This window comes from Oncorhynchus mykiss, chromosome 21 (genome assembly GCF_013265735.2).
Source record: "Oncorhynchus mykiss isolate Arlee chromosome 21, USDA_OmykA_1.1, whole genome shotgun sequence".
Lineage (NCBI taxonomy): Eukaryota > Metazoa > Chordata > Actinopteri > Salmoniformes > Salmonidae > Oncorhynchus > Oncorhynchus mykiss.
This window is the reverse complement of record NC_048585.1, coordinates 12,272,827-12,294,652: the sequence shown is the minus strand read 5'-3', so window position 1 is coordinate 12,294,652 and position 21,826 is coordinate 12,272,827. Positions and strand designations below refer to the sequence as shown.

Genomic DNA, 21,826 nt, shown 5'->3' with positions numbered 1-21,826 from the left:
AGTTTCACTACAAGCAAGAATTTGAAACATGCCTTCAATTGGATTAGGCAGAGGTCAGTAATCCAGAGCAGTCTGAAAGGTACAGAACGGCAGGCAGGCTCAGGGCAGAGGTCAGTAATCCAGAGCAGTCTGAAAGGTACAGAACGGCAGGCTCAGGGCAGAGGTCAGTAATCCAGGGTGGTGTGACAAGGTACAGAACGGCAGGCAGGCTCAGGGCAGAGGTCAGTAATCCAGGGTGGTGTGACAAGGTACAGAACGGCAGGCAGGCTCAGGGCAGAGGTCAGTTATCCAGGGTGATATGACAAGGTACAGCTGGTTCTGTATCTCTGTCTCATCAGGTTCTAGTGATTCTACCTGTCAGGTAGCTGGTTCTGTACCTCTGCGTCATCAGCTTCTAGTGATTCCAACTGTCAGGTAGCTGGTTCTGTACCTCTGTCTCATCAGCTTCTAGTGATTCCAACTGTCAGGTAGCTGGTTCTGTACCTCTGTGTCATCAGCTTCTAGTGATTCCAACTGTCAGGTAGCTGGTTCTGTACCTCTGTCTCATCAGCTTCTAGTAATTCCAACTGTCAGGTAGCTGGTTCTGTACCTCTGTCTCATCAGCTTCTAGTGATTCCAACTGTCAGGTAGCTGGTTCTGTACCTCTGTCTCATCAGCTTCTAGTGATTCCAACTGTCAGCTAACGTCACACTCATAGAGCTCAGCTAGGCTAACTCATCCTGCATAGATATGCTCTGAGGTCAACCTCTCCCACTCTCTCTCTCTCTCTCCTCCCTTTCTGTCTGTTATTCTGTCTAAACCTCTCTCTCTCTCCTCCCTCTCTCTGTTATTCTGTCTAAACCCCTCTCTCTCCTCCCTCTCTCTGTTATTCCGTCTAAACCTCTCTCTCTCTCCTCCCTCTCTCTCTGTTATTCTGTCTAAACCTCTCTCTCTCTCCTCCCTTTCTCTCTCTGTTATTCTCTCTCCCCTTCTCGCTTTCTCTCCATCTCTCCCCTTCTCCCTTTCTCTTCCTCCTCCCGTCTCTCACTGTCTCTACAGGGTATAATGCAGGATGTTCAGCTGGTCGTCATGCCTCAAGGCTACATCTCCCAATGTCCAGACCTCAACCGCAGTAAGAGAACAGTTACATTTAGTACCTATAAAAGTCTGAAACCTCTTATGTTAACATGCTGACATGTACATTATTGTACAGCCACTATAAAAGTCTGAAACCTCTTATGTTAACATGCTGACATGTACATTATTGTAAACCCTCTATAAAAGTCTGGAAACTCTGCATCTAAAATGAGATGCCCACAAAGGCAACATCAGCTACACATGCATTTACAGTATAGCTCTAATATGCTTGCCAGTACAGTTACATGGACATTGACAATGGAACTATCATGCCAACATTACATTACCATGACTTACCTGTGTTTCAGCTTGCCCCACCTGCAATGACTTCCATGGGCTGGTGCAGAAGATCATGGAGCTGCAGGATGTCTTAGCCAAGACCTCCAGCAAGGTACTATAGCATAAGACAATGGGTGCCTCAGTCGTCTACAGTGGTTTCCTCTCCTTGTCTTCTTTCCATCTGCATTGATTTGAAGGGAGAGGAGAGGAGGCCACTTGTAGACGATTGAGATCCACCCTACTGTTGTGTCTCTCTGGTCGACATGCTAGCTTTTCTTACAACTCCTACTTTGTGTAATGTACGGTACATTAGTGTAGAGTAATGGTGTAGCTGTGGACAGCTGCTCAGCCGTGTACACCACCGCCTGATGTTCTGTCAGTGTTCAAGGCATAAGTGTATGAATTATTCACACAGACGGTAAGTGAGGGAACATCCATTTACTGTTCTTTACTACAGCACATCTCTGTCACCATGTGGTTTACTGGGCTCTGGTTCCCTTGTCCTGCAACACTGGGTTGTTGAATAAATAATGAGTTAAAAAGTAGACTGTAACAACGGGCTATTGACCCCAAAAAACACACACACACACACACACACACACACACACACACACACACACACACACATACACATACACACACACACACACACACACACACACACACACACACACACACACACACACACACACACACACACACACACACACACACAGACACACACACACACACACACACACACACACACACACACACACACACACACACACACACACACACACACACACACACACACACACACACACACACACACAGACACACACACACACACACACACACACACACACACACACACACACACACACACACACACACACACACACACACACACACACACTAACTCTGTATCTGTGTTTTGGTGTGTGTGCAGCTGTCTCGTGCGGAGGAGAAGATGCAGGGTTTGGATGGCTGTTACTGTGAGAGGAGCTGCAGTATGAATGGAGAGCTGTACAGGGAGGACGAGAGATGGACAGACGGATGCAGGAACTGTTCCTGCTATGTAAGAATTTTTTATTACTATTATTACTATTATTATTTTTTTAAATCTTTATTTATTAACTAGGCAAGTCAGTTAAGAACAAATTCTTATTTACAATGACGGCCTACTATAACATACTATAACAGCTTATAACAGGTTATAACACACTATAACAGAATATAACAGGTTATTTTTTATTTTATTTATTTGACCTTTATTTAACCAGGTAGGCAAGTTGAGAACAAGTTCTCATTTACAATTGCGACCTGGACCTAATACACTATGACAGACTATAATAGACTATAACATTCTGTAACAGCTTATAACAGGTTATAACACACTATGACAGACTATAATAGACTATAACAGACTATAACAGCCTATAACAGGTTATAACAGACTATAACAGACTATAAGAGCCTATAACAGGTTATAACAGACTATAACAGGCTATAACAGACTACAACAGACTATAACAGACTCTAACAGGTTATAACAGACTACGACAGGCTATATCAGACTATAACACATCTACATAAGGCTATAAACTAGGAGTCTCTACTACCTGTTATATAGGGCTTAAAGGGACAGTTCACTTTATAATCTCTGTGGTTTAAAGGGACAGTTCACACTATAGTCAGTGTAAGCTTAAATGGACAGATCAATCTATAATCACCGTGGGTTTAAAGGTGACAGTCCAATCTATAATCACTGTGTGTTTAAAGGTGACAGTCCAATCTATAATCACTGTGGGTTTAAAGGTGACAGTCCAATCTATAATCACTGTGGGTTTAAAGGTGACAGTCCAATCTATAATCACTGTGGGTTTAAAGGTGACAGTCCAATCTATAATCACTGTGGGTTTAAAGGTGACAGTCCAATCTATAATCACTGTGGGTTTAAAGGTGACAGTCCAATCTATAATCACTATCGGTTTAAAGGTGACAGTCCAATCTATAATCACTGTGGGTTTAAAGGTGACAGTCCAATCTATAATCACTGTGTGTTTAAAGGTGACAGTCCAATCTATAATCACTATCGGTTTAAAGGTGACAGTCCAATCTATAATCACTGTGGGTTTAAAGGTGACAGTCCAATCTATAATCACTGTGGGTTTAAAGGTGACAGTCCAATCTATAATCACTGTGGGTTTAAAGGTGACAGTCCAATCTATAATCACTGTGGGTTTAAAGGTGACAGTCCAATCTATAATCACTGTGGGTTTAAAGGTGACAGTCCAATCTATAATCACTGTGGGTTTAAAGGTGACAGTCCAATCTATAATCACTGTGGGTTTAAAGGTGACAGTCCAATCTATAATCACTGTGGGTTTAAAGGTGACAGTCCAATCTATAATCACTGTGGGTTTAAAGGTGACAGTCCAATCTATAATCACTGTGTGTTTAAAGGTGACAGTCCAATCTATAATCACTGTGGGTTTAAAGGTGACAGTCCAATCTATAATCACTGTGGGTTTAAAGGTGACAGTCCAATCTATAATCACTGTGTGTTTAAAGGTGACAGTCCAATCTATAATCACTGTGGGTTTAAAGGTGACAGTCCAATCTATAATCACTGTGGGTTTAAAGGTGACAGTCCAATCTATAATCACTGTGGGTTTAAAGGTGACAGTCCAATCTATAATCACTGTGGGTTTAAAGGTGACAGTCCAATCTATAATCACTGTGGGTTTAAAGGTGACAGTCCAATCTATAATCACTGTGGGTTTAAAGGTGACAGTGCAATCTATAATCACTGTGGACTTAAAGGGATAGTTCACTTCATGATCACAGTTATCCAGGACTTAAAGGGATAGTTCACTTCATGATCACAGTTATCCGGGACTTAAAGGGATAGTTCACTTCATGATCACAGTTATCCGGGACTTAAAGGGATAGTTCACTTCATGATCACAGTTATCCTTAAAGGGATAGTTCACTTCATGATCACAGTTATCCTTAAAGGGATAGTTCACTTCATGATCACAGTTATCCTTAAAGGGATAGTTCACTTCATGATCACAGTTATCCGGGACTTAAAGGGATAGTTCACTTCATGATCACAGTTATCCGGGACTTAAAGGGATAGTTCACTTCATGATCACAGTTATCCGGGACTTAAAGGGATAGTTCACTTCATGATCACAGTTATCTGGGACTTAAAGGGATAGTTCACTTCATGATCACAGTTATCCGGACTTAAAGGGATAGTTCACTTCATGATCACAGTTATCCGGGACTTAAAGGGACGGCACTGAATGGAAAACCTGTGTCTGAAAAATCTATAGTGCATCAACGCTATGTGATTCTCCTGATCCCAGAGATCAAGACATAGAGTCCGTTCCTGAATTCAGTTCATACTAATACAGAAATGTCCTCTCACTGTCAACTGAGTTTATTTTCAGCAAACTTAACATGTGTAAATATGTGTATGAACATAACAAGATTCATAAACTGAGACATAAACTGAACAAGTTCTACAGACATGTGACTAACAGAAATTGAATAATGTGTCCCTGAACAAAGGGGGGGTTGTCAAAATCAAAAGGATGAGGATGAGGGAGGAGCCTATTGCGGACAGTCTGAGCACTGATGGAGGAATTGTGCGTTCCTGGTGTAACTCGGGCAGTTGTTGTTGCCATCCTGTACCTGTCCTGCAGGTGTATTGTTCAGATGTACCGATCCTGTGCAGGTGTTGTTGCACGTGGTCTGCCACTGCGAGGACGATCAGCTGTCCGTCCTGTTTCCCTGTAGCGCTGTCTTAGGCGTCTCACAGTGCGGACATTGCAATGTATTGCCCTGGCCACATCTGCAGTCCTCATGTCTCCTTGCAGCATGCCTAAGGCACGTTCACGTGGATGAGCAGGGACCCTGGGCATCTTTCTTTTGGGGTTTTTCAGAGTCAGTAGAAAGGCCTCTATAGCGTCCTAAGTTTTCATAACTGTGACCTTAATTGCCTACCGTTTGTAAGCTGTTAGTGTCTTAACGACCGTTCCACAGGTGCATGTTCATTAATTGTTTATGGTTCATTGAACAAGTATGGGAAACAGTGTTTAAACCCTTTACAATGAAGATCTGTGAAGTTATTTGGATTTTTATGAATTATCTTGAAAGACAGGGGACTGATAAAGGGACATTTCTTTTCTTGCTGAGTTTAGATCGTCATACTAATATCATCTGTTTTGTCTCATTCCTTTAGAATGGTACAGTCCAGGTTGAAGATCATAGATCTTCATACTAATAACGTCTGTTTTGTCTCATTCCTTTAGAATGGTACAGTCCAGGTTGAAGATCATAGATCTTCATACTAATAACGTCTGTTTTGTCTCATTCCTTTACAATGGTACAGTCCAGGATTTAGATCATAGATCTTCATACTAATAACGTCTGATTTGTCTCATTCCTTTACAATGGTACAGTCCAGGTTGGAGATCATAGATCTTCATACTAATAACGTCTGTTTTGTCTCATTCCTTTAGAATGGTACAGTCCAGGTTGAAGATCATAGATCTTCATACTAATAACGTATGTTTTGTCTCATTCCTTTAGAATGGTACAGTCCAGTGTGAGACCATCTCGTGCCCCCCTCCCCAGTGTCCCCCTGACTCCGCCCCTGCCTATGTGCCAGGCTCGTGCTGCAAAGAGTGTCAGCGTGAGTAACAACACCAACCATGTTCTTCTCACATCTGCACAACACAGTCCTCTCCTGTTCTTTCTCTAACACTTTCTCTCTACACCACCTCTCTGTCTCTCTCTCCTCTCTACACCACCTCTTTGTCTCTCTCTCCTCTCTACACCACTTCTCTGTCTCTCTCTCCTCTCTACACCACTTCTCTGTCTCTCTCTCCTCTCTACACCACCTCTCTCTCTCTCTCTCTCTCTCTCTCTCTCTCTTTGTCTCTCTCTCTCTCTTTGTCTCTCTCTCTCTTTGTCTCTCTCTCTCTCTCTCTCTCTTTGTCTCTCTCTCTCTCTTTGTCTCTCTCTCTTTGTCTCTCTCTCTCTTTGTCTCTCTCTCTCTTTGTCTCTCTCTCTTTCTCTCTCTCTCTCTCTTTGTCTCTCTCTCTCTTTGTCTCTCTCTCTCTCTTTGTCTCTCTCTCTTTCTCTCACTCTCTCTTTGTCTCTCTCTCTCTTTGTCTCTCTCTCTCTTTGTCTCTCTCTCTCTCTTTGTCTCTCTCTCTCTCTTTGTCTCTCTTTGTCTCTCTCTTTGTTTCTCTCTCTTTGTCTCTCTCTCTTTCTCTCTCTCTCTTTGTATCTCTCTCTCTTTGTTTCTCTCTCTCTTTGTTTCTCTCTCTCTTTGTCTCTCTCTCTCTCTTTGTTTCTCTCTCTCTTTGTTTCTCTCTCTCTTTCTCTCTCTCTCTCTCTTTGTTTCTCTCTCTCTTTGTTTCTCTCTCTCTTTGTCTCTCTCTCTCTTTGTATCTCTCTCTCTCTCTCTCGCCCTCTCGCCCTCTCTCTCTCTCTCATTCTCGCCCTCTCTCTCTATCTATCTCTCCCTTTCTCTCTCTCCATTCTGTTCCCTCTTTCTCTATCTCACGCTCTGTCATTCCTCCCCATCCCTCAGCCCACAGTGTGAAGCACACAATCATAAAGACTTGTCTTAATAACTGACCACATCTCCGCGTTGCTAGGATACTCCCGCCACGTACACAGCTCTCAATGCCTTCACATATACATCAATAATTCAAGGCCAGTCTTTAAAGCCTGCTGCTATCTGGAGCCAGTGTTAATATGAAACCCATTTAAGTAATGACTTAAACTGTGTATAACACGCTACTGTACCTTGCTCAAAATGTTAAAAGGGACTAGGAATAACTAAAAACTGTGTGTGTGCACGTGTGCATTTGTGTGTGTGTGTCCATAGCTGTGTGCCTGTTCAGAGGAAGGGTGTACGTGGAAGGGGACTTGAAGAGTGTGAGGGATTCATCTGGAAACTGTTTACTGTTTGAGTGTCAGGTAAGTCCAATACACTCCACATGTCTACATACTCTTAGCTTGCATTGACTACAGAACACACCTGCACTCAACACACCATGATAATCCCTATAGAGACAACACACCATGATAATCCCTATAGAGACAACACACCATGATAATCCCTATAGAGACAACACACCATGATAATCCCTATAGAGACAACACACCATGATAATCCCTATAGAGACAACACACCATGATAATCCCTATAAAGACAACACACCATGATAATCCCTATAGAGACAACACACCATGATAATCCCTATAGAGACAACACACCATGATAATCCCTATAGAGACAACACACCATGATAATCCTTATAGAGACAACACACCATGATAATCCCTATAGAGACAACACACCATGATAATCCCTATAGAGACAACACACCATGATAATCCCTATAGAGACAACACACCATGATAATCCCTATAGAGACAACACACCATGATAATCCCTATAGAGACAACACACCATGATAATCCATATGGAGACACCACACCATGATAATCCCTATAGAGACACCACACCATGATAATCCCTATAGAGACACCACACCATGATAATCCCTATAGAGACACCACACCATGATAATCCCTATAGAGACACCACACCATGATAATCCCTATAGAGACACCACACCATGATAATCCCTATAGAGACTAAACACCATGATAATTCCTATAGAGACAACACACCATGATAATCCCTATAGAGACAACACACCATGATAATCCTTATAGAGACACCACACCATGATAATCCCTATAGAGACACCACACCATGATAATCCCTATAGAGACACACCACCATGATAATCCCTATAGAGACTAAACACCATGATAATTCCTATAGAGACAACACACCATGATAATCCCTATAGAGACAACACACCATGACAATCCCTATAGAGACAACACACCATGATAATCCCAATAGAGACAACACACCATGATAATCCCTATAGAGACAACACACCATGACATTCCCTATAGAGACAACACACCATGATAATCCCTATAGAGACACCACACCATGATAATCCCTATAGAGACACCACATCATGATAATCCCTATAGAGACAACACACCATGATAATCCCTATAGAGACAACACACCATGATAATCCCTATAGAGACAACAAACCATGATAATCCCTATAGAAACACCATGATAATCCCTATAGAGACACCATGATAATCCCTATAGAGACACCACACCATGATAATCCCTATGGAGACAACACACCATGATAATCCCTATAGAAACACCATGATAATCCCTATAGAGACACCATGATAATCCCTATAGAGACACCATGATAATCCCTATAGAGACAACACACCATGATAATCCCTATAGAGACAACACACCATGATAATCCCTATAGAGACAACACACCATGATAATCCCCATAGAGACAACACACCATGATAATCCCTATAGAAACACCATGATAATCCCTATAGAGACACCATGATAATCCCTATAGAGACACCATGATAATCCCTATAGAGACAACACACCATGATAATCCCTATAGAGACAACACACCATGATAATCCCTATAGAGACAACACACCATGATAATCCCCATAGAGACAACACACCATGATAATCCCTATAGAGACACCATGATAATCCCTATAGAGACACCATGATAATCCCTATAGAGACACCATGATAATCCCCATAGAGACAACACACCATGATAATCCCTATAGAGACAACACACCATGATAATCCCTATAGAGACAACACACCATGATAATCCCCATAGAGACAACACACCATGATAATCCCTATCGAGACAACACACCATGATAATCCCTATAGAGACAACACACCATGATAATCCCTATAGAGACAACACACCATGATAATCCCTATAGAGACAACACACCATGATAATCCCTATAGAGACACCATGATAATCCCTATAGAGACACCATGATAATCCCTATAGAGACAACACACCATGATAATCCCTATAGAGACAACACACCATGATAATCCCTATAGAGACACCATGATAATCCCCATAGAGACAACACACTCCCTCTGATCCAGCCTGGTCTGGGCGTGTTTCATGTTGAAATACATATCATCCATATTAGTATCTGGAGGTGGATGGCCTCATGTACTAATGCATCAGATCAGCCTTTACAGTACCTCTCAAACCAACAGCTTGAATATAGACACATCTCACAGAACAGCTTGACTATAGACACGTCTCACAGAACAGCTTGACTATAGACACGTCTCACAGAACAGCTTGACTAAAGACACGTCTCACAGAACAGCTTGACTATAGACACATCTCACAGAACAGCTTGACTATAGACACGTCTCACAGAACAGTTAATTACAGACACGTCTCACAGAACAGCTTGACTATAGACACGTCTCACAGAACAGTTAATTACAGACACGTCTCACAGAACAACTTGACTATAATATAATATATGATAATCCCTATAGAGACTAAACACCATGATAATTCCTATAGAGACAACACACCATGATAATCCCTATAGAGACAACACACCATGATAATCCTTATAGAGACACCACACCATGATAATCCCTATAGAGACACCACACCATGATAATCCCTATAGAGACACACCACCATGATAATCCCTATAGAGACTAAACACCATGATAATTCCTATAGAGACAACACACCATGATAATCCCTATAGAGACAACACACCATGACAATCCCTATAGAGACAACACACCATGATAATCCCAATAGAGACAACACACCATGATAATCCCTATAGAGACAACACACCATGACATTCCCTATAGAGACAACACACCATGATAATCCCTATAGAGACACCACACCATGATAATCCCTATAGAGACACCACATCATGATAATCCCTATAGAGACAACACACCATGATAATCCCTATAGAGACAACACACCATGATAATCCCTATAGAGACAACACACCATGATAATCCCTATAGAAACACCATGATAATCCCTATAGAGACACCATGATAATCCCTATAGAGACACCACACCATGATAATCCCTATGGAGACAACACACCATGATAATCCCTATAGAAACACCATGATAATCCCTATAGAGACACCATGATAATCCCTATAGAGACACCATGATAATCCCTATAGAGACAACACACCATGATAATCCCTATAGAGACAACACACCATGATAATCCCTATAGAGACAACACACCATGATAATCCCCATAGAGACAACACACCATGATAATCCCTATAGAAACACCATGATAATCCCTATAGAGACACCATGATAATCCCTATAGAGACACCATGATAATCCCTATAGAGACAACACACCATGATAATCCCTATAGAGACAACACACCATGATAATCCCTATAGAGACAACACACCATGATAATCCCCATAGAGACAACACACCATGATAATCCCTATAGAGACACCATGATAATCCCTATAGAGACACCATGATAATCCCTATAGAGACACCATGATAATCCCCATAGAGACAACACACCATGATAATCCCTATAGAGACAACACACCATGATAATCCCTATAGAGACAACACACCATGATAATCCCCATAGAGACAACACACCATGATAATCCCTATCGAGACAACACACCATGATAATCCCTATAGAGACAACACACCATGATAATCCCTATAGAGACAACACACCATGATAATCCCTATAGAGACAACACACCATGATAATCCCTATAGAGACACCATGATAATCCCTATAGAGACACCATGATAATCCCTATAGAGACAACACACCATGATAATCCCTATAGAGACAACACACCATGATAATCCCTATAGAGACACCATGATAATCCCCATAGAGACAACACACTCCCTCTGATCCAGCCTGGTCTGGGCGTGTTTCATGTTGAAATACATATCATCCATATTAGTATCTGGAGGTGGATGGCCTCATGTACTAATGCATCAGATCAGCCTTTACAGTACCTCTCAAACCAACAGCTTGAATATAGACACATCTCACAGAACAGCTTGACTATAGACACGTCTCACAGAACAGCTTGACTATAGACACGTCTCACAGAACAGCTTGACTAAAGACACGTCTCACAGAACAGCTTGACTATAGACACATCTCACAGAACAGCTTGACTATAGACACGTCTCACAGAACAGTTAATTACAGACACGTCTCACAGAACAGCTTGACTATAGACACGTCTCACAGAACAGTTAATTACAGACACGTCTCACAGAACAACTTGACTATAGACACGTCTCACAGAACAGCTTGACTATAGACACGTCTCACAGAACAGCTTGACTATAGACACGTCTCACAGAACAGCTTGCCTATAGACACGTCTCACAGAACAGCTTGACTATAGACAAGTCTCACAGAACAGCTTGACTATAGACACGTCTCACAGAACAGCTTGACTATAGACACGTCTCACAGAACAGTTAATTACAGACACGTCTCACAGAACAGCTTGACTGTAGACACGTCTCACAGAACAGCTTGACTGTAGACACGTCTCACAGAACAGTTAATTACAGACACGTCTCACAGAACAGCTTGACTATAGACACGTCTCACAGAACAACTTGACTATAGACACGTCTCACAGAACAGCTTGACTATAGACACGTCTCACAGAACAGCTTGACTATAGACACGTCTCACAGAACAGCTTGACTATAGACACGTCTCACAGAACAGCTTGACTATAGACAAGTCTCACAGAACAGCTTGACTATAGACACGTCTCACAGAACAGCTTGACTATAGACACGTCTCACAGAACAGCTTGACTATAGACACGTCTCACAGAACAGCTTGAATACAGACACGTCTCACAGGACAGAACAGCTTGAAAATAGACACGTCTCACAAAACAGCTTGAATATAGACACGTCTCACAGAACAGCTTAACTATAGACACGTCTCACAGGACAGAACAGCTTGACTATAGACACATCTCACAGGACAGAACAGCTTGACTATAGACACGTCTCACAGGACAGAACAGCTTGACTATAGACACGTCTCACAGGACAGAACAGCTTGACTGTAGACACGTCTCACAGAACAGCTTGAATATAGACACGTCTCACAGAACAGCTTGAATATAGACACGTCTCACAGAACAGCTTGACTGTAGACACGTCTCACAGAACAGCTTGAATATAGACACGTCTCACAAAACAAATTGAATCTAGATACGTCTCACAGACCAGCTTAACTATAGACACGTCTCACAGGACAGAACAGCTTGACTATAGACACGTCTCACAGGACAGAACAGCTTGACTATAGACACGTCTCACAGGACAGAACAGCTTGACTATAGACACGTCTCACAGAACAGCTTGACTATAGACACGTCTCACAGAACAGCTTGACTATAGACACGTCTCACAGAACAGCTTGACTATAGACACGTCTCACAGGACAGAACAGCTTGACTATAGACACGTCTCACAGAACAGCTTGACTATAGACACGTCTCACAGAACAGCTTGACTATAGACACGTCTCACAGAACAGCTTGACTATAGACACGTCTCACAGAACAGCTTGACTATAGACACGTCTCACAGAACAGCTTGACTATAGACACGTCTCACAGAACAGCTTGACTATAGACACGTCTCACAGAACAGTTAATTACAGACACGTCTCAAAGAACAGCTTGACTATAGACACGTCTCACAGAACAGTTAATTACAGACACGTCTCACAGAACAGCTTGACTGTAGACACGTCTCACAGAACAGCTTGACTGTAGACACGTCTCACAGAACAGTTAATTACAGACACGTCTCACAGAACAGCTTGACTATAGACACGTCTCACAGAACAACTTGACTATAGACACGTCTCACAGAACAGCTTGACCTTAGACACGTCTCACAGAACAGCTTGACTATAGACACGTCTCACAGAACAGCTTGACTATAGACACGTCTCACAGAACAGCTTGACTATAGACACGTCTCACAGAACAGCTTGACTATAGACACGTCTCACAGAACAGCTAGACCATAGACACGTCTCACAGAACAGCTAGACTATAGACACGTCTCACAGAACAGCTTGACTATAGACCTGTCTCACAGAACAGCTTGACTATAGACACGTCTCACAGAACAGCTTGACTATAGACACGTCTCACAGAACAGCTTGACTATAGACACGTCTCACAGAACAGCTAGACCATAGACACGTCTCACAGAACAGCTAGACTATAGACACGTCTCACAGAACAGCTTGACTATAGACCTGTCTCACAGAACAGCTTGACTATAGACACGTCTCACAGAACAGCTAGACTATAGACACGTCTCACAGAACAGCTTGACTATAGACATGTCTCACAGAACAGCTTGACTGTAGACACGTCTCACAGGACAGAACAGCTTGACTATAGACACGTCTCACAGAACAGCTTGACTGTAGACACGTCTCACAGAACAGCTTGACTATAGACACGTCTCATAGGACAGAACAGCTTGACTATAGACACGTCTCACAGAACAGCTTGACTATAGACACGTCTCACAGAACAGCTTGACTATAGACACGTCTCACAGAACAGCTAGACCATACTCATGTCTCACAGAACAGCTAGACTATAGACACATCTCACAGAACAGCTTGACTATAGACCTGTCTCACAGAACAGCTTGACTATAGACACGTCTCACAGAACAGCTTGACTATAGACACGTCTCACAGAACAGCTTGACTATAGACACGTCTCACAGAACAGCTTGACTATAGACACGTCTCACAGAACAGCTAGACCATAGACACGTCTCACAGAACAGCTAGACTATAGACACGTCTCACAGAACAGCTTGACTATAGACCTGTCTCACAGAACAGCTTGAATACAGACACGTCTCACAGGACAGAACAGCTTGAAAATAGACACGTCTCACAAAACAGCTTGAATATAGACACGTCTCACAGAACAGCTTAACTATAGACACGTCTCACAGGACAGAACAGCTTGACTATAGACACATCTCACAGGACAGAACACCTTGACTATAGACACGTCTCACAGGACAGAACAGCTTGACTATAGACACGTCTCACAGGACAGAACAGCTTGACTGTAGACACGTCTCACAGAACAGCTTGAATATAGACACGTCTCACAGAACAGCTTGAATATAGACACGTCTCACAGAACAGCTTGACTGTAGACACGTCTCACAGAACAGCTTGAATATAGACACGTCTCACAAAACAACTTGAATCTAGACACGTCTCACAGACCAGCTTAACTATAGACACGTCTCACAGGACAGAACAGCTTGACTATAGACACGTCTCACAGGACAGAACAGCTTGACTATAGACACGTCTCACAGGACAGCTTGACTATAGACACGTCTCACTGAACAGCTTGACTATAGACACGTCTCACAGAACAGCTTGACTATAGACACGTCTCACAGGACAGAACAGCTTGACTATAGACACGTCTCACAGAACAGCTTGACTATAGACACGTCTCACAGAACAGCTTGACTATAGACACGTCTCACAGAACAGCTTGACTATAGACACGTCTAACAGAACAGCTAGACTATAGACACGTCTCACAGAACAGCTTGACTATAGACACGTCTCACAGAACAGCTTGACTATAGACACGTCTCACAGAACAGCTTGACTATAGACACGTCTCACAGAACAGCTTGACTATAGACACATCTCACAGAACAGCTTGACTATAGACACGTCTCACAGAACAGCTTGACTATAGACACGTCTCACAGAACAGCTTGACTATAGACACGTCTCACAGAACAGTTAATTACAGACACGTCTCACAGAACAGCTTGACTATAGACACGTCTCACAGAACAGTTAATTACAGACACGTCTCACAGAACAGCTTGACTGTAGACACGTCTCACAGAACAGTTAATTACAGACACGTCTCACAGAACAGCTTGACTATAGACACGTCTCACAGAACAGCTTGACTATAGACACGTCTCACAGAACAGCTTGACTATAGACAAGTCTCACAGAACAGCTTGACTATAGACACGTCTCACAGAACAGTTAATTACAGACACGTCTCACAGAACAGCTTGACTATAGACACGTCTCACAGAACAGCTTGACTATAGACACGTCTCACAGAACAGCTTGACTATAGACACGTCTCACAGAACAGTTAATTACAGACACGTCTCACAGAACAGCTTGACTATAGACACGTCTCACAGAACAGTTAATTACAGACACGTCTCACAGAACAGCTTGACTGTAGACACGTCTCACAGAACAGCTTGACTGTAGACACGTCTCACAGAACAGTTAATTACAGACACGTCTCACAGAACAGCTTGACTATAGACACGTCTCACAGAACAGCTTGACTATAGACACGTCTCACAGAACAGCTTGACTATAGACAAGTCTCACAGAACAGCTTGACTATAGACACGTCTCACAGAACAGCTTGACTATAGACACGTCTCACAGAACATCTTGACTATAGACACGTCTCACAGAACAGCTTGAATACAGACACGTCTCACAGGACAGAACAGCTTGAATATAGACACGTCTCACAAAACAGCTTGAATATAGACACGTCTCACAGAACAGCTTAACTATAGACACGTCTCACAGGACAGAACAGCTTGACTATAGACACATCTCACAGGACAGAACAGCTTGACTATAGACACGTCTCACAGGACAGAACAGCATGACTATAGACACGTCTCACAGGACAGAACAGCTTGACTATAGACACATCTCACAGGACAGAACAGCTTGACTATAGACACGTCTCACAGGACAGAACAGCGTGACTATAGACACGTCTCACAGAACAGCTTGAATACAGACACGTCTCACAGGACAGAACAGCTTGAAAATAGACACGTCTCACAAAACAGCTTGAATATAGACACGTCTCACAGAACAGCTTAACTATAGACACGTCTCACAGGACAGAACAGCTTGACTATAGACACATCTCACAGGACAGAACAGCTTGACTATAGACACGTCTCACAGGACAGAACAGCTTGACTATAGACACGTCTCACAGGACAGAACAGCTTGACTGTAGACACGTCTCACAGAACAGCTTGAATATAGACACGTCTCACAGAACAGCTTGAATATAGACACGTCTCACAGAACAGCTTGACTGTAGACACGTCTCACAGAACAGCTTGAATATAGACACATCTCACAAAACAACTTGAATCTAGACACGTCTCACAGACCAGATTAACTATAGACACGTCTCACAGGACAGAACAGCTTGACTATAGACACGTCTCACAGGACAGAACAGCTTGACTATAGACACGTCTCACAGGACAGAACAGCTTGACTATAGACACGTCTCACAGAACAGCTTGACTATAGACACGTCTCACAGAACAGCTTGACTATAGACACGTCTCACAGGACAGAACAGCTTGACTATAGACACGTCTCACAGAACAGCTTGACTATAGACACGTCTCACAGAACAGCTTGACTATAGACACGTCTCACAGAACAGCTAGACTATAGACACGTCTCACCGAACAGCTTGACTATAGACACGTCTCACAGAACAGCTTGACTATAGACACGTCTCACAGAACAGCTTGACTATAGACACGTCTCACAGAACAGCTTGACTATAGACACGTCTCACAGAACAGTTAATTACAGACACGTCTCACAGAACAGCTTGACTATAGACACGTCTCACAGAACAGTTAATTACAGACACGTCTCACAGAACAGCTTGACTGTAGACACGTCTCACAGAACATCTTGACTGTAGACACGTCTCACAGAACAGTTAATTACAGACACGTCTCACAGAACAGCTTGACTATAGACACGTCTCACAGAACAGCTTGACTATAGACACGTCTCACAGAACAGCTTGACTATAGACAAGTCTCACAGAACAGCTTGACTATAGACACGTCTCACAGAACAGCTTGACTATAGACACGTCTCACAGAACATCTTGACTATAGACACGTCTCACAGAACAGCTTGAATACAGACACGTCTCACAGGACAGAACAGCTTGAATATAGACACGTCTCACAAAACAGCTTGAATATAGACACGTCTCACAGAACAGCTTGACTATAGACACGTCTCACAGAACAGCTTGACCTTAGACACGTCTCACAGAACAGCTTGACTATAGACACGTCTCACAGAACAGCTTGACTATAGACACGTCTCACAGAACAGCTTGACTATAGACACGTCTCACAGAACAGCTTGACTATAGACACGTCTCACAGAACAGCTAGACCATAGACACGTCTCACAGAACAGCTAGACTATAGACACGTCTCACAGAACAGCTTGACTATAGACCTGTCTCACAGAACAGCTTGACTATAGACACGTCTCACAGAACAGCTTGACTATAGACACGTCTCACAGAACAGCTTGACTATAGACACGTCTCACAGAACAGCTAGACCATAGACACGTCTCACAGAACAGCTAGACTATAGACACGTCTCACAGAACAGCTTGACTATAGACCTGTCTCACAGAACAGCTTGACTATAGACACGTCTCACAGAACAGCTAGACTATAGACACGTCTCACAGAACAGCTTGACTATAGACATGTCTCACAGAACAGCTTGACTGTAGACACGTCTCACAGGACAGAACAGCTTGACTATAGACACGTCTCACAGAACAGCTTGACTATAGACACGTCTCACAGAACAGCTTGACTATAGACACGTCTCACAGAACAGCTAGACCATACTCATGTCTCACAGAACAGCTAGAGTATAGACACATCTCACAGAACAGCTTGACTATAGACCTGTCTCACAGAACAGCTTGACTATAGACACGTCTCACAGAACAGCTTGACTATAGACACGTCTCACAGAACAGCTTGACTATAGACACGTCTCACAGAACAGCTTGACTATAGACACGTCTCACAGAACAGCTAGACCATAGACACGTCTCACAGAACAGCTAGACTATAGACACGTCTCACAGAACAGCTTGACTATAGACCTGTCTCACAGAACAGCTTGAATACAGACACGTCTCACAGGACAGAACAGCTTGAAAATAGACACGTCTCACAAAACAGCTTGAATATAGACACGTCTCACAGAACAGCTTAACTATAGACACGTCTCACAGGACAGAACAGCTTGACTATAGACACATCTCACAGGACAGAACAGCTTGACTATAGACACGTCTCACAGGACAGAACAGCTTGACTATAGACAAGTCTCACAGGACAGAACAGCTTGACTGTAGACACGTCTCACAGAACAGCTTGAATATAGACACGTCTCACAAAACAACTTGAATCTAGACACGTCTCACAGACCAGCTTAACTATAGACACGTCTCACAGGACAGAACAGCTTGACTATAGACACGTCTCACAGGACAGAACAGCTTGACTATAGACACGTCTCACAGGACAGCTTGACTATAGACACGTCTCACTGAACAGCTTGACTATAGACACGTCTCACAGAACAGCTTGACTATAGACACGTCTCACAGGACAGAACAGCTTGACTATAGACACGTCTCACAGAACAGCTTGACTATAGACACGTCTCACAGAACAGCTTGACTATAGACACGTCTCACAGAACAGCTTGACTATAGACACGTCTAACAGAACAGCTAGACTATAGACACGTCTCACAGAACAGCTTGACTATAGACACGTCTCACAGAACAGCTTGACTATAGACACGTCTCACAGAACAGCTTGACTATAGACACGTCTCACAGAACAGCTTGACTATAGACACATCTCACAGAACAGCTTGACTATAGACACGTCTCACAGAACAGCTTGACTATAGACACGTCTCACAGAACAGCTTGACTATAGACACGTCTCACAGAACAGTTAATTACAGACACGTCTCACAGAACAGCTTGACTATAGACACGTCTCACAGAACAGTTAATTACAGACACGTCTCACAGAACAGCTTGACTGTAGACACGTCTCACAGAACAGCTTGACTGTAGACACGTCTCACAGAACAGTTAATTACAGACACGTCTCACAGAACAGCTTGACTATAGACACATCTCACAGAACAGCTTGACTATAGACACGTCTCACAGAACAGCTTGACTATAGACAAGTCTCACAGAACAGCTTGACTATAGACACGTCTCACAGAACAGTTAATTACAGACACGTCTCACAGAACAGCTTGACTATAGACACGTCTCACAGAACAGCTTGACTATAGACACGTCTCACAGAACAGCTTGACTATAGACACGTCTCACAGAACAGTTAATTACAGACACGTCTCACAGAACAGCTTGACTATAGACACGTCTCACAGAACAGTTAATTACAGACACGTCTCACAGAACAGCTTGACTGTAGACACGTCTCACAGAACAGCTTGACTGTAGACACGTCTCACAGAACAGTTAATTACAGACACGTCTCACAGAACAGCTTGACTATAGACACGTCTCACAGAACAGCTTGACTATAGACACGTCTCACAGAACAGCTTGACTATAGACAAGTCTCACAGAACAGCTTGACTATAGACACGTCTCACAGAACAGCTTGACTATAGACACGTCTCACAGAACATCTTGACTATAGACACGTCTCACAGAACAGCTTGAATACAGACACGTCTCACAGGACAGAACAGCTTGAATATAGACACGTCTCACAAAACAGCTTGAATATAGACACGTCTCACAGAACAGCTTAACTATAGACACGTCTCACAGGACAGAACAGCTTGAATATAGACACATCTCACAGGACAGAACAGCTTGACTATAGACACGTCTCACAGGACAGAACAGCTTGACTATAGACACGTCTCACAGGACAGAACAGCTTGACTATAGACACATCTCACAGGACAGAACAGCTTGACTATAGACACGTCTCACAGGACAGAACAGCTTGAAAATAGACACGTCTCACAAAACAGCTTGAATATAGACACGTCTCACAGAACAGCTTAACTATAGACACGTCTCACAGGACAGAACAGCTTGACTATAGACACATCTCACAGGACAGAACAGCTTGACTATAGACACGTCTCACAGGACAGAACAGCTTGACTATAGACACGTCTCACAGGACAGAACAGCTTGACTATAGACACGTCTCACAGGACAGAACAGCTTGACTATAGACACGTCTCACAGAACAGCTTGACTATAGACACGTCTCACAGAACAGCTTGACTATAGACACGTCTCACAGGACAGAACAGCTTGACTATAGACACGTCATACAGAACAGCTTGACTATAGACACGTCTCACAGAACAGCTTGACTATAGACACGTCTCACAGAACAGCTAGACTATAGACACGTCTCACAGAACAGCTTGACTATAGACACGTCTCACAGAACAGCTTGACTATAGACACGTCTCACAGAACAGTTAATTACAGACACGTCTCACAGAACAGCTTGACTATAGACACGTCTCACAGAACAGTTAATTACAGACACGTCTCACAGAACAGCTTGACTGTAGACACGTCTCACAGAACAGCTTGACTGTAGACACGTCTCACAGAACAGTTAATTACAGACACGTCTCACAGAACAGCTTGACTATAGACACGTCTCACAGAACAGCTTGACTATAGACACGTCTCACAGAACAGCTTGACTATAGACAAGTCTCACAGAACAGCTTGACTATAGACACGTCTCACAGAACAGCTTGACTATAGACACGTCTCACAGAACATCTTGACTATAGACACGTCTCACAGAACAGCTTGAATACAGACACGTCTCACAGGACAGAACAGCTTGAATATAGACACGTCTCACAAAACAGCTTGAATATAGACACGTCTCACAGAACAGCTTAACTATAGACACGTCTCACAGGACAGAACAGCTTGACTATAGACACATCTCACAGGACAGAACAGCTTGACTATAGACACGTCTCACAGGACAGAACAGCTTGACTATAGACACGTCTCACAGGACAGAACAGCTTGACTGTAGACACGTCTCACAGAACAGCTTGAATATAGACACGTCTCACAGAACAGCTTGAATATAGACACGTCTCACAGAACAGCTTGACTGTAGACACGTCTCACAGAACAGCTTGACTATAGACACGTCTCACAAAACAACTTGAATCTAGACACGTCTCACAGACCAGTTTAACTATAGACACGTCTCACAGGACAGAACAGCTTGACTATAGACACGTCTCACAGGACAGAACAGCTTGACTATAGACACGTCTCACAGGACAGAACAGCTTGACTATAGACACGTCTCACAGAACAGCTTGACTATAGACACGTCTCACAGAACAGCTTGACTATAGACACGTCTCACAGAACAGCTTGACTATAGACACGT

The 21,826-nt window shown here is 43.0% G+C and overlaps 1 protein-coding gene across 1 annotated transcript in view; it reads left to right on the top strand.

The window, feature by feature from the left end:
- nell2b (NEL-like 2b) overlaps positions 1–21,826 on the top strand; it is a 125,341-nt gene that overhangs the window by 31,088 nt on the left and 72,427 nt on the right. Inside the window, exons 6-10 of the mRNA XM_036956923.1 lie at positions 1,039–1,111; positions 1,425–1,507; positions 2,327–2,455; positions 5,983–6,085; positions 7,292–7,383. Of these exons, the coding sequence (XP_036812818.1) occupies positions 1,039–1,111; positions 1,425–1,507; positions 2,327–2,455; positions 5,983–6,085; positions 7,292–7,383 (480 nt within the window). The remainder of the gene's footprint in view (positions 1–1,038; positions 1,112–1,424; positions 1,508–2,326; positions 2,456–5,982; positions 6,086–7,291; positions 7,384–21,826) is intronic.